The sequence below is a fragment of the Poecilia reticulata genome, linkage group LG21 (genome assembly GCF_000633615.1).
Source record: "Poecilia reticulata strain Guanapo linkage group LG21, Guppy_female_1.0+MT, whole genome shotgun sequence".
NCBI lineage: Eukaryota > Metazoa > Chordata > Actinopteri > Cyprinodontiformes > Poeciliidae > Poecilia > Poecilia reticulata.
The window spans coordinates 15,103,216-15,131,053 of record NC_024351.1 but is presented as its reverse complement, the minus strand read 5'-3'; the positions used below and the strand labels follow the sequence as shown (position 1 = coordinate 15,131,053).

The following is a 27,838-nucleotide window of genomic DNA, read 5'->3' as shown; positions in this document are numbered from 1 at the left end:
AAAGTATGTAATACATTCAGTTTATTTTCTTTTTCATTCTGTCATTTCTCTCAATACAGATACAATTCATATCAATGTAAAATCATGATCACTTAATTCCCAGAGTTGGCACATAAAGCCTGTAATTTATCGTCCTTAACTCTGTAAATACAGAAAACAGAAACTATGAACCAACCGGGAATCAGAATTGACATAAGAGTTAAACATTATGGCGGAGCACTTGGATCCTCCATAATATCACATTCTCATGGTAGAACCAAGAAAAAAAAAAAAGCTCTGTATAAAGATTTTTAAAAGCTTCATTAAAAAATGCACAGAATCAGAAACAACAATAGTACAATTAAATAAAGATGTCCTTCATTTATATTTGAGTAAAAAATAACTAGTTTTAAGTTATATTCTCTATTACAGCCCAAAAAACGGAAACTGAAAGTATTTACAGGGTTGTATGTGATCATACTACTTTAGTTACGCCTACTTATGGTGATGGAACGAGGAAGTATCTGTGTCAAGTAAAGAAGTCTGGCAACTTGTAGTGACACAGGGAAAAAGAAAAACCCCTTCACACCCATATCTTACTTCTTAAAATCCAAACACGTTTTGGCCTAAACCGGAAAATCAAGATAGCAGAATGATTAAAAAGAACAAGTTGGCTTGGTAAGGAAAGGAAGTAAAAAAAAATTATATAGTGAGAAAAGAAAAGTTGACACATGGTGCCACACATTACTTCATGAGTAAACATAAGATATATTTAGTGATAAAGTGCTATATATTCCTCTAGAAATAATTAACATGCACAAAGTAACTCAAGTTTTCCTCTGATCATCAGCAATTAACTTAAAATCAAAATAAATACGTAAAGAATGAATTTCAGAGATATTCCACTAAATTTACCGACAGTAGACGAAAAAATAATGTATTCAGTAACCACATCAAGTGCTTTAACTGGAATCAAATGATTAAACTCTGCAACTAAACCAAAGTGATGTACAAGTAAATGGCATAAAGACATACACAGTCGTATAAAATGAGCTGGTACAGCTAAACAACCACAGAATTATCTGGGAAAATCCTTTAAGATGTTGCTGCACAAAAAATTATACGATAAAGTACCACATATTTGACACTACTCCTTCATAAAGTCAGCTTTCCGTAAAACGACAGAGCTTGTGAGAGATTTGATTTGTTCTGGATTGCTTGTTATTTTTGTAACTGTTGACAAAAGCAAAAGCAGCAGCAGCTGCTTTTGTTTCTTGTCTCCCACTGACAACTTATATTGTTTTATGTCTGCAAATGTGTAAGCCAATCGTCATCTGCGCTTTCTAAAATGGTTTCTCATAAATATGGCGTCATTTAAGAAATAAAAAAACAAGATCCTAAACATTAAAGTGGCACACCCTGGGCTTCATGCAACGTTGCAACAGAGTCACTCAAATACACCACAAACAGAAAAATGCACGAATCATACGCCTACAGCTTCCAGTCGCTACATCTGATGAACTTGGGGTGAAGGGTTAGGGTAGAGGTGCAGCTCTTTCCTCATTATTTTCAAATTGTTTGCTTGTTGACTATCTGCAGCTTCAGGTCAATTCACCTCTTTGCAATTGTGTACCTTAATGCTTTCATTTTATATCCAGAAATAAACCAATTTGTCACTTAGCCTATAGATTAGTTTATTTTTCTTTGTAGCTAGTCGTTTTCACGATTTATGGAGATAGTGACAAAACACTCAAACCTCACTTTATTTTCTGAATTCTTTGTGTTATATCCTATTGTCTTTTATTTTTGGCAGGGCTTTGGTTCTAAAACCAATTTAGGTTAATTCATTTTTAGGAAATACTAAGATGACACTTATCAAAACCAAAATTTATTGTGCCTGAGCCGGCAGATATGATTCATTGGACTCAATTAAAATAGTTATTTCCTTACAGTGCGCTACAGTAGAATAGAAATGAAGAAAACTACTCTACTCTAACTGTTGGTTGTAGTTGCAGGTGCAAAATTTCCCCCTGGCTACTACAAATGTAGTTCACAAGAAACATGTCAAAGTAAATGGCACCATTTTAGAGCCGCAACAGTGGAACATAAAAGAACCAAGAGTGCAAAGGTACGAAATGACGAAGAAGTGACGTCACCAGCACCTTTCATCTACACAAAAATCCAATAAATGTAAACACCTCATTGTGATTTGAGCTTCTAGTTATAAAAAAAGGATCTACATTAACTGGACTCAAAACCAAATGGAGTACATTACTGTAATATGATGACGCGAAGCTTGTAGATAAGTGTAAAACTGGCAGTCATTAATTTCTTCTAGTCATCATTTGAGATGACCAAATCCCATTTGCTAAGAATATTATCAATTTCTTCCTCCATCTGTGCGCAAGCCCCATCGTCACTTGCTTGTCTGAGAAGCACATTTTCCAACTTCAGGTGATTCCTTGTCATATACGTTCCCTCAAATGTTCCTCCTAAATTTTCCTCTTTGCCTCTGTCTGAAGGCTGCATGCCACCCAACCTTTCGCCGCAGTTGAAGGTCATCCCCGGCATGGGCAGCATTTCTTGCATGTTCTCAGGATTCCAGTTACTACACATCTCCATCTTAAAATCACCTGCCTCTGCTTTCTGTGCTGTGGCATGAATCAGAGCACCGTACTCATCTGACAAGCAGTCAGACTTTTGTGAGTGGGCAGCAGGCATGGTTGGGATGACCTGAGAGGCATACTCAGAGAGAAGAGGAACATTCTCACACTGATTTTGTTCCTGCTCACCTCCCTCTATCTCTTTCCTCTTTTTTTCCTCCTTCAATAATGGTAGGTTTAGATGGGCGTTAAGTGGATGGGTTTGAGCATTTTTGGTAAACCACAAAGCTGAGGACTCTGTATTGTTCTCTATAGTTTGCTTATCACTAAATGATCTCTGATTAGATTGCGTCGGTGCCTGAGTTTGTGATGGTAAAACAGGACCTAGGGAGCACGGCAAACTCTGCAATAAAGCACTACCCTCTGTCTGCGTAGGTGATTGCCCAAATGTTTTAGCTTGAGGCTTGTACCCACTAGAAGAATTACCATCTTTAATCTTAACGTCTTTCTTCTCGTAACAATCTGCATTTTTCTGGTGCTCATCCTTCAAGTTATTCACAGCAACTCCTTCCTCAGGCTCCCTCTGTCTTGTGTTCTCTTCACTAACTTTTTTAGGGACGACAGCGGCATAGTCATCTGACAAATTATTCATGGGTTCTTCTGGTTCTTGTGGTACACCAGCCCTCTGAGGTGCATATGGAGGGCATGGAATGAAGGGTTGGATCTCAGGAGGTGGCTTATTGGGAATGATACTGGTTAGCTGCAGGGCGGTGTTATCAGGAAGGAACACAATAGGACATGAGTGAAACGATGGTTGACTCTAGAGAGAGAAGAATAAGACATGGATTGACAAAATTGTACGAGCAAGTTAATTGTGTAAATGCCTTTGTGCACATGAATATGTATTCAAATTACCAATACAGGTGGGTTTGTCCGTCCTTTCCCACTCAGGTAGTTGTAGAGAAGGTAACTGATCAACACAATTATACAGATGCAAAGCGATGGGACAATAATCCCCACAACCACTCGCTGCAGCTGCACAATAACAGGGTCTGTGGGAAGAAATACATCAGAGTCCATAACATGTAAAGTAGACCCACAATTTTATACATTCATCCATCTTTTCTCTTCAACTAATCCAAGATTGGGTTTCAAGGGTTAACAGGTGCAGGAGGGAAACCCAGACATCCCTCTTTCCACCGAAAACCAACAAGTGATTTATAGGGATCCCAAGGCCTTCAAAGGTCAGAAGGGTATGTCATCTCTCCAAAATGATCTGGTTCTATTGGTCTCCTCCCAATAGAATGTCCCAGGAATACTCCCAAAGGGACAGATGCAGTAAGCATCCTGAACAAATGGCTGAACCACCTCAGCAGGTTACTGTCAAGAGGAGTAGTGACTTAACTTATCTAGGTGATGGAGAGCCTTATTCTGTATTTAAGGCAGAGACCCAGTGGAGTAGGCTCATTTCAAGCACTTGTGGCCAGGATTTCAATCTTTTGGTCATGAATCCTTATCTGATCACCACAGGCGCAAGTTAGACAGATTAAGCCCTACCTTTTCATTTTTATACCTTAATGGTGACTCTGAAGGTCAATAGTCATTGGCCTCCATCCTTCTGATTAGAACACATTCTCAGGATACTGTCTTCATTTCTCTGGTGCCTTTCTTTTAATGTGGCGAGGCTATGATACCAGTTCTTTTTTATTCTTTTCATTCAGTTTGTTCTTCAGAATCTGTTTGGTAGCCAATAAACTGTGTAACCTGACCCTGGTCTCCATGTTCTTGCAGGATTCCAAAGTATTAGCAGTTTCCGTAAACATAAAACTGCAAATACTTTGCAGTTTTTGCCAAAGGGCAAGAAATCTTTCTTTCTTGGTCTTGGCCTGTATTCATCCAGTCAAATGAGATTCCAGTTTTCATGCTCTATATCACCATAATGACTAAATTGATCTAGAAAGCATTTTCATTCAGCTGAATTAAACCGGATGTTCTGGCATGAAAAATAACATGAATGATTCTTCAGTTTTTATATCTAGTTCAGCAGCATTCTTCCCAATCGGCCTTTTCCAAATCAAAAGAATGTATTTCACAAACACGTTTGTCACAAGGTTGTACCTTGAGGTGTGGTTATGCAGTGCCAGACTGAGGACATGGACTGCAGTGGTATGGAGAGGAATCTTGATTTGGCAGAGAAGCAATATTCTGTATTGTAGTCCATCATGTGATATTTGAACAGGCTGTCCTCCACTGGAAAATGAAGCTGCAAAGCAAAGGATAGATAAGGATAGATAAGCTGGTGCTACAAAATATCAGTCAAAACTTCCCTGAAAATTTTGAATAAGACAAAGTAGTAACTCAGATGCTGCATCTTTGTTTCACCTACTGTACTAAAAAAAGTAATTGCTGCCATTTCTCATGTTTTACTTTGGTTGTCTGAATTTGATGTTTCAGATTACAAAAACATTGAATAAATGCAATCTGAGTAAGTACACAATGCTTTATTTAGATGATTCTTCCATTCATTCATGAGGGAAAAAAGCTATCCAATCCAGCAGAGCTCAATCAAAGTCAATAACTGGTAATATTCGCATCCTAGACAAAAACTACTGATGATCAAAAACAACAAAAAATATCTATCTTAAACCATTCCAAAAATTCCCAAGGATTTTGGGAAAATATTCAGTGCACTGAGAAGATTAGAGTGGAACTTTCTGTACAGTGTATGTCTAGTTACATCTGGTGTAAAACTAACAGTATTTCATAAAAGGAACATTATAATAACAGCTAAATATGACATGGTGATAGTGTTGTAATTTGGAGCTGCTCTGCTGCTGCTGCAGGACATGGACGACTTGTCATAGAGGAACAAAAATTGTGAGCTCTACCAGAAAATCTCAAAGGACAACATCAGGATTAGTTTCTGAACTTGAGGTCACTGGGGTAGATTCCCTAGGATATTTTATTCCCATCTTAAATGAATTAAAACACATCTGGAAGCAGGTTTTGTATTCACTATGTTTCTCCCCTGCTAAATTTAATTTGATCATCAGATACATTTAAAAGGAGTTAAAAACAAATGAAATCTATATTTATCATTTTCTCCAGTACTGTTTTGTGTATATGCTTGAGCACGAAAGAGTTTCGAATGTTGAGATAATCTTTCTATAAACTTGTAAGACATGACTGAACAGTTGTGCATAGAGCTGTGGTGCAGCCATCCTCACTTTCTTATCACCATATTTAATATTTTTACTCACCACTTGGTTGCGGTGGGTGTTGAAGATGGAGAGGTTATAGGACATGCGATGATAGATTGTTTTCATGGTGAGCGCTGGGGTGTGGTTGTTTGGCGAATACCTCACCGGCCCATTTAGAGTGACAACTGCACTGTTGTTCTCTATTTCCACAGAAATCAGTGGAGGGCCGAAAATTGCTAAACACACAGATGTTTTATTTTTTAATATAATCTAAAAATCATTAACTATTGCCTTGCAAATGTGCAAAGTTTGGTTAAAATGCCTGTTGCAAATGATACAACAAAAACTACTCAAGTCAGTATGTTTTACTCACTCTCTGACTTCGGATCAAATCTTTTGTTTGTCTCAGTCCATTTTGAAGATGATTTTCTTCCCAATGCGCGAACTCTGGCATAATATCTTTCTTCCTCATCCCACGTCTCAGCACTCAGATCGCACCAAGTCCGTACGATATTGGTGCACTGGTCCACTGCTCTCCAGTGCTCCCGTTTTCCTTTTCTGACCTCCCTGGGGTTTCCATAGCTGCGAAAGACACAGGTCCACGCAAGGGGCGAAACAAAAACTGAAACTCACATCTTTGAAACACTTGAGCAGAAAACAGGCTACTTTTCAGGGACACATTCATGCAAGGTTTATTGAGTGTACATTTACTCAGTATGAACTTACATGGCGTATTGCACAGTAAAGTGTGTGCCATCTGATGTGCCATTTCCTGGAAACCAGTGCAGAACATTCCTCAGGTTCACGGAAGAGAAGCTGACATTAATCGGTTTTGGAGGAGAGGAGGAGACTAAAAAGAAGCAGATTATAACATTCAGATTGCTAAAGACGCAGCGCACGGCTCCATATAAAGTCATGTAGCACATAATGCCTGAGGGTGTTTTTATATTATTTTACAGTGCTAATAACCTCCACACTTTTCCTGTGACACAAAGTGAAGCCTTCTGCTATAATCTGCTAAGACACTAAGGGATATTCTGTATTCAGTATTCCTACCTACCATTACAACGTTGAGACAAAAGAACACCCCAAGTAAATCAAAGAAAAGGATATTGGAAAGTATAAGTCAAGAGATGGATATTAGAAAAAAAATTCAAAGGCACTGAATATCTCCTGGAGGTCAGTTAAATCCATAATCAAGAAATGGAAGGAGCATGGCACATGTGTAAATCTGCCTGGATCAGGCCGTTCTCACAAACTGGTCTCCATGACACCTAACACTGAAATAGTCAAAAGCTTCAGCAGCTGAGGTGGGAGAGACTCTGCATACAACTGTTGTCCGGGTTCTTCACCAGTCAAAGTTTTATGGGAGAGTGGCAAAGAGAAAGCAACTGTTGGAGCAAACAGTTTGAGTAGAGTTTGCCAAAAGGCGTGTTGGAGGCTCCGCGGTCAAGTAGAAGAAAGTTCTTTGATCTGGTGAGAACAAAATGAAGCCATTTTGCTATCAGGCAAAGCATTATTTTATGACCCGAAGAATCCAACTAAAGATACAGCGAAATGGTTTGCAGCCAAGGTGGAGCAGCCAAGTCAAAACCCAGACATTAATCTGATAGATAATCTGTGACGGTACTTGAAAAGGGCTGAACATAGCCGATCCCCACGCAAACTGCCATAGCTGGAACAGTTTATCAGGAAGAATGGAGTAAAATTGCAGTGCCCAGATGTGAAAGCCTGACTGAGACCTCACGACACAGACTCAGTTGTTGCGACTGCAGGAAAAGGTGCATCTATTAGATACTGACTTGAAGGTGGTGAATAATTATGTAATAATTTATTTTATATAATTAATCTAAAGCAGGAAGAGTGATGATGTAATGAATTCTTCCATCCTCCGCAGAAAGTCATTGCATATGAATTTAATTTCTAATTTAATCTAGTAAAAAATTGAAAAGAAGTCTAATACAGTCAAAAGAAAAAAAAAGTGAGATGCCAGAGTAACACAAATAATCAAAAACAAAGCCAACCAGTGACACAAGGAGATAGCAGGGAAACCAAGGAGAAGTGACGAGACGAAACGGCTGGTAGTGACTGACGATGAAGTGCTTAAATACTGGAAGGTTGATAAAGGAACTGGGCTGATTGCAAAAGGGGTTGCAGATGTGGGTGACGGGATCAGGAGGCAGACTGAGTAGAGGGTGAGAGAAGGTGGTACAGAGGTAAAGGAGAAAACACATGGGACTTAGGAAATAAATCCAACATTAAAGAATAACTAAGGAAACATAAATAAACTATAGAGACAAAGAATAACTAGAAACAAGAAACAAGGTAGACTCGGTAAGGAAAAACTGAAGTGGAAATGGAATAAGGCAGAACTAATAGAAAAAACTAAGGAACACAAAAAAAAATCACAAAACCAATAACAAACAACCCCAAGTCCTAACACAATTCTCTTTTTGTTGTCCAATCAAAGCAGTTTGTTTCATCTGTGATGTTGAAAACCTCCAGATCTTCTGAGATATTATATAAAATGTTTGGTTGACTGACTTCAACTATTTCTCATGCCAACATTTCAAGATCTATTCATTTCATGAGAAAATCTGCTGCTCCTCCATAACATGTTTCTTGTTCTGAGTATTAAACATTTTCTTGGCATGCAAAAGCATGCAAGCCATCTGATTAGACAAATAATCAGCATTTAAAGTGCTGATTTATTACAAGTGGTAATAAAAAAAATATAAGAATAACTGTTTCTATTTAAAAAGAATACATGAGTAACTAAAACAAAGCAACTAGTAAAAGCACGATGAACTAATGAATGATCCGATCGTTTTATTTGCTCAAGTTGCATTAATAAAATCTGTTTACTTCTATTCTGATTTTTCGTTAACTGTAATAACCGTGCATATAGCATACTCTTATAAATGCCAGTTTAATTTAAGCAAGCATTAACACTATTTAAAAAAAACAACTGATACTTGGTAAATCAGTTCAACACCACGATAAGATTTATTTAGGGTTTTATTGAGTCTGCTTCTACAAACATTAGGGTGTGAAGTATGTCTAAAGTTTGTCCTTTCACTATAGTGATTGTTTATGGGAACGAAAAAGTCCAAACCAACAGACCCAACCTTATTAAAATAACAGTTCGTTAGTGTCTCCCGTTGTTATCCGTGCAGCCTTACCTGCGCAGCGCAGAAGAAAAAGGGCAACAAAAATGAGCTTAGTCCGCATCTTGGTCCGAAGAAGTCATGTTTTCCCGAGAAACCAGAGGGTCTTTCCCGGGTGGGGCACCTGTCCTTGGTCAAGTTTTTCCCCTGAGGATCGAAAGAAATCAGCAGAGACGAATAACCATTTCCAAAAAATAAAAAAATAAAGAGAGGTTTGTCCCGGAGAGATTAGCTCCCACTGTTTGTCCAGTCTACCTGTAAAAACTCAATGATTTAGGCTAACAGGTTTCCGTGTTCGGAAGAAGGAATGTGGCCTCACTCGTCTGTGCACATAACACCTGAGCAGGTGCAACCCTGAGCTATGAAACCTTTCCCTACTTAGCAATGCTGCGTTTTCTGAACTTCCGTCTTTAGAGGGTTTTACAGCCAACACATTTACTGCCCTTGTTATGAAACAGTACAGCAATAATTCACCAAGGATTATTCTTCCTTCTAAGGTCAACAAATCCGCGTGTGAACAGACACAAATAATAATCAAATATAACTAGATAAAACACTTAGAATGTCATTTTGTGTACTGTAAATCTTTCTGAATTGTAACTGGAAACTCTTATGTATTATAAATCCTAATATATGAATTTCACATTTTAATTAACTTTTAAGCTTAAACTTCTTTTCCGTTGTTATTCTATTTTATTGACTGCTAAATGACATTTGGCCGACAATTTTCAATTAATATTCCTAACTGTCCCCAGGGGTTCATATAGTCTCTGCAGAAATGAATAGATTTTAGTTAAGGCATATGTTTTCTGTCTTAAATGGAAAATGGACCGTGTGGGTGAAGGCACATTAGCCAAGACTGTTGGAATTTAAAAAAAGAAGAAAAAAGTAAAACAAACAAACAAAAAAAGTTTCTCTCATTTTCCTCGGGCCGAGCAGCTTCAAGCATGAAACAGAACTGGTGAGTGCAGACAAAAACTTCAGAGTTCAAACAACTTGAGCTACAAATTACATATGAATTGCTATGAAACAACACAACTTCGATCATAATAAAAAGCGAGCTAATGGCCTCTACTACAACATCTGTGGTCAATATTTTTAATTGCAACCTCCTTATTCGGCAAAAACAAAACAAAACAAAAAAAAAACCATTAAATAGTAAGGCCTGGAGTATTGCTTTTTATATTATAATTTTTTTGTAAATTATGTACTAAAGTCGTTATGTATTACTTAAGCGCATATTTTAGAAGTTTGAAGTTCATAAAAGGTAGCGGAACGTTTTGTCTTGTGCCTTAATAGCGTCTGGATTGTTTTAGTCGCGGCACCGCGGTTAGCATTTAGCTTGTTGATATCTGTGCGCTCCCTTGATGGAGTGACCAGCTTGGTTTTTGTGATGTTTTAATGAAAATAACCAACATTTAAAGCGGCAAACATGGCGCTTTCGATGGAGACGCAGCTTCAGAGCATCTTTGAAGATGTTGTGGTAACATGCATGTTTATAACTTGATTTATTAGTGAGCTAAGATTAGTTAGCATTTCACTTGTTAGCTTTTTTTCATTGAAATGCACACAGTGATCTCACTTTAGATTTCATCATATAAACATAAATACAGTTCAGATGGTTAATATTTGATGCATGATTACACATAAATATATTTGTGACTCAGTGGTTTTCACCCCACAAGCTACAGGATATATTTGTTTCGGAACATGCCAAGCATTTTGTTGTGTTTATTTTTATGCAAGTCAGAATTGCACTGGAAATACTGTTTTTGAAGACCATGTTAGAGCTAAAACCAAAACGTATAAGTTGTGATTTTACCATTATTTCTATCATTTCAAATAATTTTAAATCTTTTTTTTGTGTGTTTCTCAGAAAACCGAGATGATAGAAGAGGCATTTGCAGGGTAAGACTTTAATCTTTACACTTGCAGCACATTGCTTAATTTTTTATTCACCTTGAATTTTTTTTTTTAGATCTTACAAATCTAACTTTAGATCTCAGAAAATTTTGGGGGGATTTAGGGAGGAAAAAATCTTCAAAATGGAAGTTTGGGATTATAGAAAGAAAGTTGTAAGAGGTCCTCTTAGCATTTTTTTTTTCAAGCTGTGTATTGAAGGTAGATACGATCAGTGGTTTTATATGAAAGTATCAGTCAGTCTTCCAAAATTAAAAAAACTCGCGACTGATTTATCAATGCTCCCCTACTGTACAAGATTGAGTTACTCATTGTTTTACATCTGGAAAGACCAGCTACAAGTGATAAGTTAACTAAAAGGGTGTATTCACAAAGTCCTGAGCTTTTTTTCCCTTCTTTTTCTTAGGATGTTCATGGACACTCCTGAGAATGAGAGGACTAAACTGATAAGCTGTCTCGGGGCCTTCAGGCAGTACTGGGGAACTCTGCAACAGGTTTCTACACATGCAAATTCAGACACACACCAGCACTAAAAAAGATAACCTATATTAACTTCATTCCATCAACTGTCTCTGTGTTTCATCAGGACTCTCATGAGCAGTGTGTGCAGTGGATAGTGCGCTTCATCCACAGTCAGCACAGTCCCAAGAGGATCTCATTCCTGTACGACTGTCTGGCGATGGCTGTGGAGACCAGTTTGTTACCGCCCAGGTCAAGACACACTCCCTCCTTAAAGCCTGATTACAGAAATCCTCCATAATTCTTAAACATCTAATTAATCTGAAATGTATTTTCAGGATGGTGTGTGTTGCCCTGATCAGCTCCGAGAGCTTGGAGTGGGAAAGGACTCGACTGTGGGCCTTAACTTTCAAACTTATTCGCAAGATAATCGGAGGAGTGGACTACAAGGTCTCTCTGACACACAAAACAATGCATGATGAGGAACTGCTGCTGTATTCTTTAGTGTGACATGTTTGTTATCAAAGCTCTAAGTTGTTTCGTTCTCCATTTTAAGGCTTGTAGAGTAATGTTTACTTAAACTCAGATGGTTTAAAAACTATGTTTTGAATTTTAATCCAGGGCGTTCGCGATCTGCTGAAAGCTGTTCTGGATAAAATCCAGACCATCCCCATCACTGTCAGCTCGGCTATTGTGCAGCAACTGCTGGCGGCAAGAGAGGTACTCAGACACATTGAAAAATGTTTTTGCATTTTTCAGGCTTTTTTTGTTTTGTAAATCTCTGTCACATTTTCATTTTATTTATTTATTTATTTTTATCTGCTTCCATTGCAGGTAGTAGAATATATCCTGGACAGAAACGCCTGTCTGCTGCCTGCCTACTTTGCCGTCACAGAAATCAGAAAACTCTACCCAGAAGGACACCTTTCACATTGGGTAAAAGTGTTTCTAATACATAGGGCTGCACAATGTTAGAAAATAATTTGATGGCAACATTATTGGTAATTATTATTATAGTGATTGCAACTAATCCAAATTTATCTCACCACCTATTCTCATCTGTTACTCAAACACTTTTGAAGACCTTCAGCATCTTTGACGATGTCATTTATGCTAAGTGTCTGCATCCACTGCAACCAACAGGCTAAATATTGAATTTATGAGACTTGGAATACATTAATCACTCCTTTCCAAGCAGTCCTTTGTCATTAATGTTTTAAACACTCATATTGTGACAACTAATTTGTAAAACTGGTACTTTGTTTATTTTCTTTCCTTGTAATAATATGTTCATATGACTTTTTCCTCATCTGTAGCTTTTGGGCAGTTTGATATCAGACTTTGTGGACAGTTTCAGACCCACAGCCAGAATCAACTCGATATGTGGTAAGGCACTAATTATGTCAAAAAATATACAAGATTTCAGTTAAAAAACTTTTTTTTTCTTCATTCTTAAAAACATTTCCTTTCAGTTTGTGCTATTACAACGTGAGATCGCAGTCCTTTTTAATCACCTTCATATTGATTTTGTTTTTGTTCAGACATTGCATATTTTTATTTCCTATAACTTACTGAGAGTCTACTATAGTGAAATTATTAAGTTATTTTAGTTTGATCAAAAGGAGTTCGGTATCATGTAACATGAGCTCTTTAGAAATTTTACGACTCTGACAGTTAATACCTGCATTTGTTCCTGACCGGATATAAACTGTTTATTCCTTATTATCTTGTTGGCATGGTTTCCTCATCCAAAGTGTACATACACTATTTCATGGTATGTCATCATACTTGACAGTGTAAATATTAGGTTATGACAAAAGGGGAAAAAAAAGAACCTCTGTTTACCAACATTGTGAAGATATCTACCGATAAAGTACGAAATGTTTTAAAATATTGTAACAAAAATAAAATAAGGGTTCCTGTTCACCCAGTTGTATAAACACGTTTTTCTTCGACATTATTGTTCACTGCTACTGTGTTCCCAGCATATAAATCAAGATGCTTTCAGCACCTGTTTGAATTTTACCACAAAAATAATCTATTTGCTCTCGCTGTTTGCTTAGAAACAGCATCTGCTGCTTGTTTGAGAACGAGGCGGACAATCAGCAACTTACAAACTCTTAAGATAAAGCTATAAATCAGATAAGTAAGGTTTGTTTCATAATGCTTTCAACGTAAAGCTCAATGCCAGGAAGGAAAGTGCCATGCTGAGTAATTGTTTTGTCTTTGCGTTGGAGCCTGTCTGTAACCAGATCCAGAGCAGTGGGAAAACGTAACTATTTTGATCCAAGTATAAACAAGGTGTCCTTGAACATCCTTAGATTTTGTGCATCTAAAATTAACATCGCACAATGCCTGAAATTCATAAAAAAAAAAGTAAATAGGCCTTCCATATGTCAATCACGGGCCTTTAATTTTGTCATGTCAACACTATTTAATCTTGTATAGGGAGGTTGTTGTTTTTTTGGTCAGGCAATTGTTTGAGTCACTCTCAAAATTATCCATTACGTTCTGTGACTCCAAGCGGTTGTGGCTACCGCTAACGAGCTAAAACTAGCTAAAGTGTAAATTTATGACTTGTTGCCTGGACGACATTTGTCTTCGCCATTATCTCATTTTGTTGACAACACTTTTGTGGTGATACAAGTGTTTAAATTTGATTGCTAGTTATCTTAAGTCTTCAATTTGTTTGTGAAAACCTGATAACATTTTCAGCAGCTTATAATCTCTTTCCGAATGCTGCTGTATCACATTATACACTACATCTTTTCCTTTGCACCACTTACTAAATCTTCCAATCAGATGACATCAGAAAAATCTCCATGTGATTAAAAGGACACAACTGCTACTCGTTTCCTTAAATTGATTTTCGTTCAGTTTTTTTTTATTTTTATTTTTATTTGGTCTATCTAATCCATGTGCATTTATGTGTCTGCAGGACGGTGTAGTCTGCTGCCGGTGGTGAACAACAGCGGAGCCATCTGCAACTCCTGGAAATTAGACCCAACAACGCTTCGCTTCCCTCTGAGGGGCATGCTGCCTTATGACAAAGTAACATACCTGTACACAGCTAACACTTTGAATCGCAAAAGTATTCACAACCCTTTGAATGTGTTCACATTTTGTCACCTTACAGCCACAATCCCCAATGTATAACTGGTATTTTAAGATGTAGTACGTCATAAAATAATATGACTGTAATCTGAAAGTAAAAATCTGTGTAATGTTGCATTTTTTAATTCAACTTCCTCTTGCTCTGATGCAGTAAATTACCTTCCAAAGTGGTATTAATGCTGTCTATTTGGATCCACAGTTCGCGCTCATTTGCTCGTTCTGAAGTGGGATACATGTGTTTTACATTGTGTAGGACCTATTCGAGCCTCAGACCGGCTTGCTCCGCTATGTGCTCGAGCAGCCATATTCCAGAGAGATGGTGTGCAACATGTTAGGACTCAACAAACAGGTAAAACGGTCTCTCTGCTGTTTTCTTTGCCTAAACGCCATGCCATTTTTTTTGTTTTTATATACATCTGCCCATTTATTTCTACTTATTCCATTGGTTTGGACTTTTTAAAAAAATGTTCCCCATCATTTTTCTTAATCCCTCTCAGTCCTTTTTCACTGACCCTCCTCCCATTCTTCTTTTTGTCATACTTTCCATACAGCTGTACAGATCCATGTAATGCAATGCTGTGAGCTTGTCCCATAATGCACTTATGTCAGTATTCCCTGTTGGGTTCATCCAGTTTCAGCTCAAGTTCACCACTCAGAGTGTCGTAATGACAGCAAACCATAACTAAAGCAACACACGGGTCTCTGTTGACATTCAGCGAACCAGAGCCTGTTTTGTACACTTTAGACGGCTGAGTTGATGCTAAACTGTGGTGAACAAACAGTGAACATCCTACTTGTAGCTCCTTGGTCACCACTTTCTCTCTGTCTCCCCCTCCCACCCCCTTCCTGTCCTCTTTGTTTACTTTTTCTTTCCTGTTTCTCTCTCTTTTGTCCTCTGGTTGTCTCTGGTGTTTGTCCGTCTCTCTGCCATGCGCTCTCTAGACTCTGAACATTGCCCAGGTATGTCGTTGTTCCTCTTCTGGTTACACGACCTGCCAACTAACCAGCTCTCCGCTCGCTTAGACTTTGTTTGTAATACAAAAAAACCCCAAAGTGGACAAAGACAGAAAGTCGAATGGAAGCAAATCAGAATCGCAACTGTGCTTGAAATGGATGCAGAAGGGGTTCATAAGGATATATTTGTGTTTTGAAATGAGTGCTGTATCACTTTTGTGCTCACAGGAAGCAGCAGGTAGATGGTTTGACTTCTATGTAACAACGTAGAACATAAATGATGCAGTGTCTTGCCAAATTATTTACATGCCCTAAAATGTTTTAAATTAATTTTTTTTTTTTTTTATGCAACAACCAAAAACTTCAATTTATTTTCAGGGCTGGGGGAAGTAGGGCAAAATAATAAAATGCCAATGGGCAAAGGTATTCAACTCTCTAATTTATTAGTTTTTTCAGAACTATTACTCACCATAATTACAGCTGCAAGTCTTTTAGGAAAAAGTCCACGCCAGTTTTCCACATTGAGAGATTACAATTTTTGTCTATTCTTAAATTTTTAAGGTTAAAATGTGTTTTTTATTAAAGTTGCATTGTGCCATTTAGAAGCAGTAAATCTGCTCTGCTGATTCCACTTTATTCTAAGTCAGACTTTTTTTTTTTTTTTCCCCCAAGCTAACAAGCTCGACATGAAATATTTTCAAGTTGAAACCCTGCTGTTGACATTTCAGGTGCTGTTGCACTGCATGTGTGGATGTAGTCTGGTGCTTGCCTGTTGTCAGCAAGGTGCTTGTTGTCATGCCAACCTGGGCAAAACTGTTTCCAGAAACTAACTCGCATTACTGAGGACACATCTTCTTCCCTATGCATTTGTTTGTCGACACATAACGGCTTACCATAACCTTGCAGGAACAGGGACTGCTATTTGTAGTTTGTGATCTTCAGACACCTGATTAAATAAGCAGTCAGAGAGAAAGCAGAGCTGGTTTTAAAACAACATCAGGTTGGCAGGAGGAGCAGGAAGTTGGTTCTCTGTTACAAATGTATAGAAAGGAAATGGATTCCCAGAGATTAATTTAATGTTGCATAATGGGTCATTTTTAGTTGTGACTGAGGAATTCAAACTAAACTGGATTTTAGATCTACAGAAACGATGTGATCTGAATGATTTGAGCCATTTGTGAATCTGGTAAGGGCTTTAAAGAGGTCTCAAGAACTTTAAATCAGCCATTCATTCCACTGAATGGAAAGTACTCTACAGGTGGGGGGATTTCAAAATAAAAGCGGTCTACGTTCACCCTGAGAGCAGATGGTAAGATTCTGAAAAAAGTCTCCATAAACACTTGTATGTCAAAGAATCACGGAGAAATGGCAAAATACCTTAACCGCTGCCCGACTGAAAAGCCACGGAATAGAGAAGTAGATGCAGAAGCCAAAGGAAAGCTTCATGTACAAACCCTGCTGTGATTGATTGTTTGACAGAGCATTGACCTGTGGCACAACAATTAAATGATGTGCTGTAAACGAAGGGCGTAGGTTGTTGGATTTCTTTTATTGAGCTGTAAGACCCAAAAGTTGGATGTAAGGGAGGCTTGAAGTCTTACTGTATGTGGAACAGGGAATCTTAACTTGAACTCAATTAGTTTTTCCACAATTGTCCGTGATGTATAATTGCAAAGCATTGACTAGCAGATTTATTCTCCTGAATCAATCCAAATTGAAGGACTTTTTGTTCTGATGTTTAGTGATTTCTAGTTCTCCAGTGATTGGGGTGATTTTGTTTTGGTTTCTTTGGAGTGATGTAGATAAACCATGTGGGTGATTTTCAGAAATTTCACAGAAGCTACGCCTCTCTTTTTCTCTGTCCCTTTGTTGCTTTCTATTCCCCTGTGTGAGCAGGGAAAAGAGGTTGTGCCAGTAGCTGGATTTAAAAAAAAAAACAAGAAAAAAATAACAAAATTAATAAATACAATTGAGTGAGAAAGTGAAGGACAGCCTCCTCTTCTTCCTCCTAATCTCCCCTTTTCCCCCTCTGACTGCCTCTCCAAACCTTGCAGTTCTGCATGCAGGAATGTGTTGCACCTTTTGTTTTGATTGGTTGCTGTGCCGTGCTGTGTTGCGTCGTGCTGTGTTGTTCAACCCAATCTGTGTCTGAGTTGCATAAGTCATGTGAAACCTCTCCAGAGGTTTCACATGACTTCCTAGTGAATGAGATCTCTACTTGCTTCGCTCTGACAAGAAGATGTGAATTTAATTATCTTATAAATAAAATATTTTGTGCTCTGAAACTAGACCTACACCACATCACTTGTGGTGTAGGTCAATGTTACAGTTGTATAGATTTTTAACAGCTCCTGTACTGCACCATTAATGTACCGTAATAAAGCCATAAGCTTTACACAGAGAAATAAAACCAGAAAACTCGGATAGAGTGAGGTCAACAAAGGACAGCAGGTCACCTGACGCTGACAGAGCTGCAGCAGCCATTACGATCTCTCTTTTACTGTGAGCATGATGTTGTTTGAAAACCGACAGATTCAGTAGATCAATAAATTAATACGATGAATTTGTGTTGCATTTTTGCGAGACGCACACACACACAAATGCCAGCAGCAGGGACTGAGTCTAAACAGAAACTCTGTTTTTTTGTGTGTTTTTTTTAATTGACTCGATTTAGCAACCCGATGCATACAATCAATCACAGTTTGGGGCTTTAATATCCCTTTATTCATCTTTCCTCCTGCCTGCCTCTCCCTCTTATTCTCTTGGTAATCCTCCTTCTTCCCTGTTTTTGTTTATTTCATTTTCCCCACTTTTTTACGCCCCACCCCCCTTTTTTTTTTTTTAAAGTCTCTTTCTACCCTAACAAATGTTATACTGATGTATTTCAGTTCTAATTCTAACTACCAAATATGATATTATGCTGTTTAAAAATTAAAACTGTGTGTTTTCATGTAGGTGAATTTCAGTTTTACTTGCATCAAGGTTCTTGTTTTATCACTAGGGATTTAAATAATTATGCAGTGTGTACAAAAATCATGCTGTGGTAACTGTACGTTATTTATTTTTTTTGTCGACTTTTGAATCTCGGTGAAATGAAAGGACGAGGGGAAGCTGTACGCCAGAATAGAGCTACAGTTGAACCTCGATAAGATGCCGTCCTGCATGAGAGAGACTGAAATATATTTTCCAAGTCTGTGTGTTTTAATAATGGCTGTGGCATGTGAAACTTTAGCGTAGTTGTAATAATATTTTTGTCTTTCTGTGCTAACCCTCTTGTCGTCACGCTTACTTTGTCCTTCGCCCTTTTAACGCTCCACTCCTCGCCTTGCAGCAAAAGCAGCGATGCCCGGTGCTGGAGGAGCAGCTGGTGGACCTGGTGGTGTACGCCATGGAGCGGTCGGAGACGGAGGAACATTTCGACGCCGACATCGGAGGAACGAGCCAGTTACTGTGGCAACACCTCTCCTCCCAGCTCATCTTCTTTGTGTTGTTTCAGTTCGCGAGCTTCCCTCACATGGTGCTCTCCTTACATCAGAAGGTAAGACGGCTTCCATGAGCAGAGCTGGTGCGTCTTTCTCTCAGAATTTAAGGACACAGGATTGCTACAGTTGAATAGGAGAGTCAGAAAAAGAAGGAAAAAGGGTAGTTCTGTGCTTTTTCTTATTTTTAAGCCTCATGGATCAGTGTGATTAATCTGAACCTGGGGTTTCTAAACTGTCTGGTGTAGATGCCAAATAAAACATTTGTCTGCAAGTCATTTAGCACCACGTTCTCCACGAACATGCTGTGCGCGATAGGAGAGGGGTGACCATCGTCCGGCCACGCCCCAGCCCAGTCTGTCTTTAGTGCTAGATGATCCAGTCTGACAAGTAAAAGAATTTGCAAAATGTTGAAATGGAGCGGCTCTCAGGTGGTCCAGTGGCCAAAAGTGCTGAAAGATAAACAAACTTAAAATTTTATTCTACATGATACAGTATAATCTGTTGGTTATGTCTTTATTCTAAAGTCTTATGAGCTCTCACCAAATGAACCTGTCTGGGCTGCACACCCCAGGTTAGATGTTGAGTCAGACTCTTTCCAGCGTTTAGGATTTTTATTTTTTTTTTTGTCTTCTGTCTAAAACCGTTATGTTGAATGCCTGTTGCCATCTCAGAGTCCACTTAAAATAATGCTCTATTTTATATTTGTTTAATATATATATTTTATTCCATATTATTTTGATTTGTAAAATTTCAGGGAAATAATTTTCTTCCAAAATCTGTAACATGTTGCTAAAAGAAAGCAGTACATTTAAAAAAACAACATGGTTTTGAATGGTAAAGTAGTTAGAAATGCTATAATAGAAATTGTATTGCATTCGATACAATAATTTTTCCCAGAAATTATGTGATGTCATTTTGAGATAGTCTTCAACTAAAAATAATTGCATATTAATACACACACACATACACACACACAAAGATTTAAAAAAAACTTCTAAGGGATTTTTAACACTGGAAACGGAGGACGTTTTAGATATCTGAAATTAGCAAAGCAAGTAAAGCAACAATAGTTCAAATGGATTATGAAGTCTCTGTAACCAAAATTGCATAAAAAAAAAAAAAGTCATTCAACTTGGACGGGAAAAACGGGCAAAAGTGGCAGATGGTGCAAACTAACTACTTAATACTGGATGTCAAATGTTTGCAGACTTTTTCAAAGTGCCGACGTAAATGGGAGCATCTCTTTAACGACGCACTCATTTTAATTTATGGGATTAATTGATTTATTGCTTATAGTGACAGGCTTAGTTGATGCACAACCAGCTTTCTGTTGCTAAATGACATGAATTGGGTGAAAAATCATATGCTTTATCATCCATCTTTTTCTCAACTTTTCTGTCTTTTTAGCTTGCAGGCAGAGGTCTTATAAAAGGCAGAGATCACCTGATGTGGGTCCTGCTGCAGTTCATATCAGGCAGCATTCAGAAAAATGCCCTGGGTGACTTCTTGCCAGTCATGAAGCTCTTTGACCTGCTTTACCCAGAAAAAGAGGTAAACTGAAGTGAACTGGTGCATTCAGTTTGGGCTTTTTTGCTGTGCATGTTACTTTATGCATTTGATCATAATAACTAAATGTAGCTTCTTTTTTTTTCTCTCCACATTTTCAGTGTATACCAGTTCCTGACATCAGCAAACCTCAGTCGACTCACTCCTTTGCCATGACCTGCATCTGGATCCACCTGAACCGCAAAGCTCACAACGACAACTCCAAACTACAGATTCTCATACCGCACTCCCTGAAACTCCACCATGAGTACGTACATTTAACTCATCTGGTCCCACAGTGGAAATGCCGCTCTTAGTTCATCAGTAGTTTACTCATTTTCATCGTCTTGGTCTCAGGTTTCTCCAGCAGTCGCTGCGTAACAAAAGCCTGGGCATGTCCGACTATAAGATCGCCTTGCTGTGCAACGCCTACAGCACCAACTCCGACTGCTTCTCTCTGCCGATGGGCATCCTGGTGGAGACCATCTACGGAAACGGATCCATGAGGATCAACCTGCCCGGCACCAGCTGCATGGCGTCAGGATCCGTCACGCCGCTGCCCATGAACCTGCTGGATTCTCTCACTGTGCACGCGAAAATGAGGTAGTAGAGAAAAGAAGGAGAGAGCAGTTCATTTGAACCGAAGCGGTTTATCTTTAACGCATGCGTCCGCCGGGTTTGTTTTCAGCCTGATCCACAGCATCGCCACGCGTGTGATCAAACTGGCTCACGCCAAGTCCAGCATCGCCCTGGCTCCGGCGCTAGTGGAAACGTACAGCAGGCTTTTGGTCTATATGGAGATCGAGTCACTGGGCATCAAGGGATTCATCAGTAAGTGTTCGCTTATGTTTTGACGAACCAGTACGCAAAACCTTGCGAACGTATCCATGCCGCTTACATTTCTGAACGTTTTTCACCTGTATTTTTGCGCTGAAATAAACGTCAGTATGCAGAAACATTGCAAAACTTCCCTGTTCAGGTCAGTTGCTGCCCAACGTGTTCAAGTCTCACGCGTGGGGGATCCTTCACACGCTGCTGGAGATGTTCAGCTACAGGATGCATCACATCCAGCCGCACTACAGAGTTCAGCTCCTCAGCCATCTACACAGCCTGGCTGCCGTGCCCCAGACCAACCAGAATCAGCTGCATCTCTGGTAACCTCAGTACTTTTAACACATGCATATATGTAAGTTATTTGATACAAGAAAGAAATAGTTGTTCTACGCCCTTGCAGGTTCAAATTCTTAAGTAAAAAGCTGGAACAATTAAGCAGGAAGACGGTGTTGTGAAAGAGCATGTAATAAAAACGAAAACAGCAAGAGGAGATGCAGTTAATTAGGTTCTAGGATAAAGAAAAAATATATTCAAATTAAAAATTAACATACAACGTTTCCCGATGTTTAATGCTAAGGATCCCTGGTTTTGTTTTGTTGTTTCTCTTTGTATAGTAATGATATTCGTAAAGTCTCCATATTACTGCCATTTGTTCTGTTTGGAAACGACACAACTGATATGGTGTGAAAAGGATTTGCTTCGTCCTTTATTTTCTTATTATGTATGGTGTAGTAGTAATAGTGAGAATGTGTATCTGATTTGTGTCTCTTTCCTCAGCGTTGAGAGCACCGCCCTGCGGCTCATCACGGCGTTGGGGAGTTCAGAGGTCCAACCTCAGTTCACCCGCTTCCTCAACGACCCGAAGACCGTCCTCTCTGCCGAGTCAGAGGAGCTGAACCGAGCTTTGATACTCACGCTGGCCAGGGCCACGCATGTGACTGGTACTTTCCAGTTGACTTCGTTTATAGATCCGTTTTGTTTTGGTTTCAGCGTCATTTATTCCGCCATGCTTTCTCAGCTGAAAAGCCGCCTGCTCTGTACCTTCTGCAGATTTTTTCACCGGCTCCGACTCCATTCATGGCACCTGGTGTAAAGACATCCTCCAGACCATCATGAGTTTTACGCCTCACAACTGGGCGTCGCACACTCTGTCCTGCTTCCCAGCTCCTCTGCAGGTGCCACGCGTTTACCTCTACAGGCACGACATGGTTTAAAAACGACAGATTTATTATTTTTTTTATATTAAACGATTTCTCTGTTTGCGACGCAGGCGTTCTTCAAGCAGAACAATGTTCCTCAGGAGTCTCGCTTCAACCTGAAGAAGAACGTGGAGGAGGAGTACAGGAAGTGGAAGTCGATGGCCAATGAGAATGACATCATCACCCACTTCTCAATGCAGGGCTCTCCTCCCTTGTTCCTGTGTCTGCTGTGGAAGATGCTTCTAGAGACGGATCGCATAAACCAGATAGGATTCAGGTCTGGAGACGCTGCTTTGTACTATGAGAGAGGATGATGTTATGAATTAAAACATTGTGATTTATTTATTAAATGTTTTTTAAACCTTCGCCAGGGTTTTGGAGCGAATCGGAGCTCGTGCGCTGGTGGCTCACGTCCGAACATTCGCCGACTTTCTTGTCTACGAGTTCTCGACTTCGGCTGGCGGACAGCAGCTCAACAAGTGCATCGAAATCCTGAACGACATGGTCTGGAAATACAACATCGTCACTCTGGACAGACTCATCCTGTGTCTGGTGAGAACATCTAGAGAAACTCTGCATCGCTGATGCTCCTCTTTGGTTCAGTGTTCTTCATTAGCGGTGTTTTCTTCCAGGCGATGCGAAGCCACGAGGGGAACGAGGCTCAAGTCTGTTACTTCATCATCCAGCTCCTTCTGTTGAAGCCGAGCGACTTCAGGAACCGAGTCAACGACTTTGTGAAGGAGAACGCTCCCGAGCACTGGCTGCAGAGCGACTGGCACAACAAACACATGAACTACCACAAGGTGTCTGTTTTTTATTTACTTTTTTCTTCTTCTTAAAAAGATTTTATGTCAAAAATATTGAGTGTTTTCTGGTTTTGATGGGTCTGGAAAAGGAAAAAGGACTGTGGAAAATGATTGATTCTATCATTTTTCTCAACCAATTCTCTAAATGGTGTCCTAAATGTTTGTGGCTTCATTTGTTTGTCCCTTTGTCTGTCCATCTCGTCCAATCTGTAAAGATCCTTTTTTGTTTAATCCAATTAAGCGATAATCAATTGAATCAATTTCTAAAATGATTGTTAGTTGCAGTCCTAGACATGGGGTTTGAAAAACATTTCCAAAAGTCTAAAATGTAACACACTAAAACCTGCAGATATCTTCCACTTTGCCACAGTTTGTTTCCTGTTAGGTCCTGACTGTCGACCAAAACCGAGTTTGAGAAAGTAATGCTGACATGGAAAAACCTTAATTTCATTTCCAGAAATACCCTGAGAAGCTGTACTTTGAGGGTCTTGCAGAACAAGTGAGCCCTCCCCTGCAGCTGCAGGCTCAGTACCTGCCGATCTACTTCGGCAACGTCTGCCTGCGCTTCCTGCCCGTCTTTGACATCGTCATCCACCGCTTCCTGGAGCTCCTCCCCGTCTCCAAGTCTCTGGAGACGCTGCTGGATCACCTGGGGGGACTGTACAAGTTCCACGGTGAGGAAGACCACCAGTCGGGGCAAATGATCAATAAGCACCAAAGTTTTTTAATCCGTGAATGTCTTCTGTTCGCAGACCGGCCCGTGACGTACCTGTACAACACCCTTCACTACTACGAACGGCATCTCAGAGACCGAACCAACCTGAAGAGGAAGCTGGTTCACGCCATCATGTCTTCACTGAAGGCAGGCAGAGAGAACGAGCAGAGCTGCCGTTGGATATGAGCAGCGGCGTTGACCCTGAAGCTTTTGTTCTGCAGGACAACCGAACCCCAGGATGGTGTCTGAGTGAGACCTATTTGAAGTTTGGCATGAACCCCAGGGAGGACAACGTCTGGATCCCCGACGACACCTACTACTGCAAGCTGATTGGCCGCCTTGTGGACAATATCCTTTTAATAATCTGAACAGATCCATCACCGTAACAAGATCAGACTCGTGCATGATAATGGAGGAAAGCACAGCCCTCTGAGGCGCCCGGCTAATACACTTGTTACTCCTAATGGCATGTCTCCCTCGATGGCTTTGCAAAGCAATTAAAAGTCAATTTTTTACTATTGTGCCCCAACGTGTTATTAGAATTATCTGTAAGCAAGATAAAAATCTGCCTCAGGGCTTTTCGTGGCTGCTGCTCATTTAAAACAAGGTCACCTTCGCTTTCATTGGAGTTATTTTTCCACCTACTCTCATCTCAGCCCGCCTTAACTCTCGCTCCCACCCATGGCGGGAAAGTCGCCCGGCCCCTTCCCGAACTGTGACTGGAGGTTCAACGAGTTCCCCAACCCCGCGGCTCACGCCCTGCATGTCACCTGCGTGGAGCTCATGGCTCTGGCCGTGCCGGGGAAGGACGTGGGCAATGCTTTGCTCAACGTGGTGTTAAAGAGGTGCAACAAACACATTAATGATTGTGAATTGCATGCAAATCTGTGGTTTATACTAAGTATTGGCATTTTCCTGTTTACTCTTTTTTTTATTTATTTTTTTTAAATTAATCAACCAACTCTGTCTCATTGAGATTCCAGATCTCGGTGGAGCAAACAAACTTTCAGAATTTTGACAAGGACTTCATAGCAAAAACACAATCTTGCCAAGTATTTTGGTCTAATTTCTCTTGGTTTTGTTTCATTTCTAGTGTGTTAACTTACAAGTAACTTTTCAGAAAGATAAAGGAGTTTGTTTTAAGTAAATACCTTAATATTGATGAAAAAGTACTAGTTTGGCAGATTATTTCACTTGAACCAAAACTTTCCCCCTCTTATTGTGAGGGAAATAATTTGCCAGTGGAACTAGTACTTTTTTTAATCAATATGAAGGTATTATTGACATAAAACAATCTCCCATATCATTGCTGAGAAGTTACTTGTAAGTTAGTGCACTTTAATTAAGACAAAACTAAGATATTTGCATTAGAAACTAGACCAAAAATACTTGGTAAGATTTTCTTTTTTTTATTGAGTTGTGTTCATTGAGGGATAAATGGTTTGGCAGTTGAAGTTCTCGGCATCAGGTGTCAAGCTAACGGCTTTCTTCCTGGTTTTAGTTCTTTCTCCTTTAACCCCAATTTTTGAGACGCGAAGCAAAGATTGTGATTTTCTTATTTCCAAATCAAAAGGCCTGATAAGTTGGAAGGAAAGTTGCTGAATGACTTTTTTTTAAATGCATAAACCGGCAGCCGAGGCAGTAAGCCCAGAGGAACGTCCACTGCTCATCAAAAGCTTCAGTTATTGATTGCTGACCTTCAAATCGTAGTGTGATGTGACTATAGGTCGCCTGCTGATTTGCGTGGTTGAGATTGAAATCTTTTTCACCTTTTAGTCAACCTCTGGTTCCCAGGGAGAACATCACAGCTTGGATGAACGCCATTGGACTGGTGATCACCGCCCTTCCTGTAAGAAAACTCGCAGAAAACGTGGCATCTTTTGAGCGTTTTCTAAAAAAGAAATTCTAAAAAAAACCTCAATTTCAAACATCTCTCCTCTCCTGTCGCAGGAACCCTACTGGATCGTCCTCCACGACCGCATCATCTCTGTGCTCAGCTCTCCGGCGCTGACGTCGGAGACCGAGTGGGCGGGGGATCCCTTCGCCTTGCTGGACTTCACCGCCTGCCACCAGAGCTACAGCGAGATGAACTGCAGCTACGTGCTGGCGTTGACGCACGCCGTGTGGCACCACTCCTCCATCGGACAGCTCTCCCTGATTCCCAAGTCAGCCGTCCCACCTTCTCTTTTACCGCCTGCCATTCTGTGCTTTTAAGGGTCCGGTGTGATGTAGCACTTTATCTTTTTTTGTGTGTAGATTCCTGTCCGAGACGCTGAAGCCCATCGTCCAGACAGAGTTGCAGTTGCTGTATGTTTATCACCTAGTGGGGCCGTTCCTGCAGCGCTTCCAGCAAGAAAGGACGCGATGCATGCTGGAGGTACAATCACAGCTCTAGTGTTGGGTGATGAATTTGTTTTTGTTTTTTTGTTTTTTTTTGTTTTTTAAAGCACTTGTTGATGTTTGTGTTAAAGATCGGGGTGGCCTTCTACGAGATGCTGCAGGCCGTTGACCAGCACTGCCAACATCTGAGCTACATGGACCCCATCTGTGATTTTCTCTATCACATCAAGTACATGTACACCGGAGACAGCGTGAAGGAGCAGGTGAGAACAAACGAGAACGATGACGGTTGTTCACCGATGAAGGAGGGAGTGAAAAAAGAGACTGAGACGATGTCATTTCATAGAATCAAAACACCTGACAGTGACGACGTAACTCTGCTGTTTACCAGAGTTCATCTAACCAGACAGCTGAGAATACAATTATCACTGGACTGTCGAAATGCTTTTCTATGTTTCCATCAGATTCATCCGATGACGAGAGGTCAGAGTGAGGATAGTTTTTTTTTTGTTTTTTGTGTCATTTTTCAATTTTGTGTGTCGGCTTCTTACGCAAAACTATTCAATCTGCACAAAATGGATCACATGACAATCTGCATAACAGAAAACAATGTCGAAGGATTCAGCGAAACCGATCTGCAGAGTTGTCGCACCAAAAAAAGTGTAGCTGGTTCTGAATCTGGCAAATTATTTACCCATTTGCATTATTTTGTTTCCGTGGAAACACACAAAATTTTGGTAATGTTCGCTTGGTCCTTAATATATCAATTCAAATGTTGCCCAACTCTTATTGTGACGTATATTCAGTACATTTTAACTGAAAACTGCACAATGTGTTTAGGGGGAAAAAATATTTTAAAATGATAATCACCAGCTGCCTAACCTGGGATCACCAGTTTCTTAAATACCCAGACAGACCAACCAGTCTACCACCAACTATGTTGAAATATCCCTAAATTCATCTCTGACCAGGTGGAGAAAATCATCATGACGCTTCGCCCTGCGATGAAGCTGCGTCTGCGCTTCATCACTCACAGCAGCATCATCGAGACCTCTTCATCAGCCGCCACAGCGTCGTCTGCCTCCGCCTCTTCCTCCTCCGCCGGCACTCCCCAGCCGCCTCCTTCCTCGACCAACGCCGCAGCCTCTCCCTCCTCTTCCTCATAGCACGCACACACGCCCATGTAAAGACGGAAGGTTAATACGACGCTGGTGAACTGAAACGCGAAATAATAGCCAGGTGTTTTGGCTGGGAGTTTTTGAAGCGTAAAGATGAATTTCAAAGTCGCCGTTCTGTTTTTTTTTATTTACGTCATCAGAGGAAAGAACACTTGCAAAGCGAATTGTGTTATTTGCATGATTGTAGTGAATAATCAGAACAGGCAAAGTGCAAAGATTTACTGTTGCAGAAGGATCACGTAACTATTTCTTACCACTGTGTTTTATTTTTGTAGTCTTTTTCTACGTTGAATATTACTTTTACTTCATTGAAAACTGCAATAAAAATGTTTTTTATACTAAA

General features: G+C 39.9%; 2 protein-coding genes across 4 annotated transcripts; one reads left to right on the top strand and one right to left on the bottom strand.

Moving 5' to 3' along the window:
* Window positions 1–4: 4 nt before the first annotated feature.
* On the bottom strand, window positions 5–18,741 carry il20ra (interleukin 20 receptor, alpha). Its single transcript, XM_008398110.2, has 8 exons — window positions 18,686–18,741; window positions 8,965–9,096; window positions 6,509–6,632; window positions 6,156–6,364; window positions 5,843–6,018; window positions 4,701–4,845; window positions 3,498–3,634; window positions 5–3,402 (listed from the first exon to the last, which is right to left on the bottom strand). The coding sequence occupies exons 2-8, from the start codon at window positions 9,011–9,013 to the stop codon at window positions 2,314–2,316; spliced, it is 1,929 nt and encodes a 642-aa protein (XP_008396332.1). The 5' UTR covers window positions 9,014–9,096; window positions 18,686–18,741; the 3' UTR covers window positions 5–2,313.
* med23 (mediator complex subunit 23) lies at window positions 10,188–27,838 on the top strand. 3 transcript variants are annotated; one of them, XM_008398113.2, is made up of 31 exons: window positions 10,188–10,432; window positions 10,826–10,857; window positions 11,276–11,363; window positions 11,456–11,580; window positions 11,667–11,778; window positions 11,950–12,048; window positions 12,163–12,264; window positions 12,645–12,714; window positions 14,267–14,379; window positions 14,696–14,791; window positions 15,385–15,402; window positions 18,728–18,934; window positions 20,286–20,429; window positions 20,546–20,691; window positions 20,781–21,026; window positions 21,112–21,254; window positions 21,403–21,577; window positions 22,035–22,198; window positions 22,308–22,432; window positions 22,528–22,733; window positions 22,828–23,008; window positions 23,089–23,259; window positions 23,720–23,936; window positions 24,015–24,124; window positions 24,199–24,325; window positions 24,657–24,822; window positions 25,772–25,826; window positions 25,928–26,142; window positions 26,234–26,354; window positions 26,449–26,580; window positions 27,289–27,838. In XM_008398113.2, exons 1-31 carry the CDS (start codon window positions 10,382–10,384, stop codon window positions 27,481–27,483), a joined length of 4,152 nt encoding a protein of 1,383 aa, XP_008396335.1. In that variant the 5' UTR covers window positions 10,188–10,381; the 3' UTR covers window positions 27,484–27,838. The 3 variants fall into 3 exon arrangements, with proteins under 3 accessions (XP_008396335.1, XP_008396333.1, XP_008396334.1); XM_008398111.2 differs by having other exon boundaries at window positions 10,191–10,432; window positions 25,754–25,826; XM_008398112.2 differs by lacking the exon at window positions 15,385–15,402 and having other exon boundaries at window positions 10,192–10,432; window positions 25,754–25,826.

Bases quoted from the DNA above. Each gene is read 5' to 3' on its own strand.
- il20ra (XM_008398110.2), bottom strand. From the start codon at position 9,013: ATGCGGACTAAGCTCATTTTTGTTGCCCTTTTTCTTCTGCGCTGCGCA. The intron at 6,633-8,964 runs GTAAGGCTGCAC...GCTTCTTTTTAG, and splicing joins TTTTCTTCTGCGCTGCGCAG to TCTCCTCCTCTCCTCCAAAA. The intron at 3,403-3,497 runs GTAATTTGAATA...TTCTCTCTCTAG, and splicing joins GGACAAACCCACCTGTATTG to AGTCAACCATCGTTTCACTC.
- med23 (XM_008398111.2), top strand. From the start codon at position 10,382: ATGGCGCTTTCGATGGAGACGCAGCTTCAGAGCATCTTTGAAGATGTT. The intron at 10,858-11,275 runs GTAAGACTTTAA...TCTTTTTCTTAG, and splicing joins ATAGAAGAGGCATTTGCAGG to GATGTTCATGGACACTCCTG. The intron at 12,049-12,162 runs GTACTCAGACAC...CTTCCATTGCAG, and splicing joins AACTGCTGGCGGCAAGAGAG to GTAGTAGAATATATCCTGGA.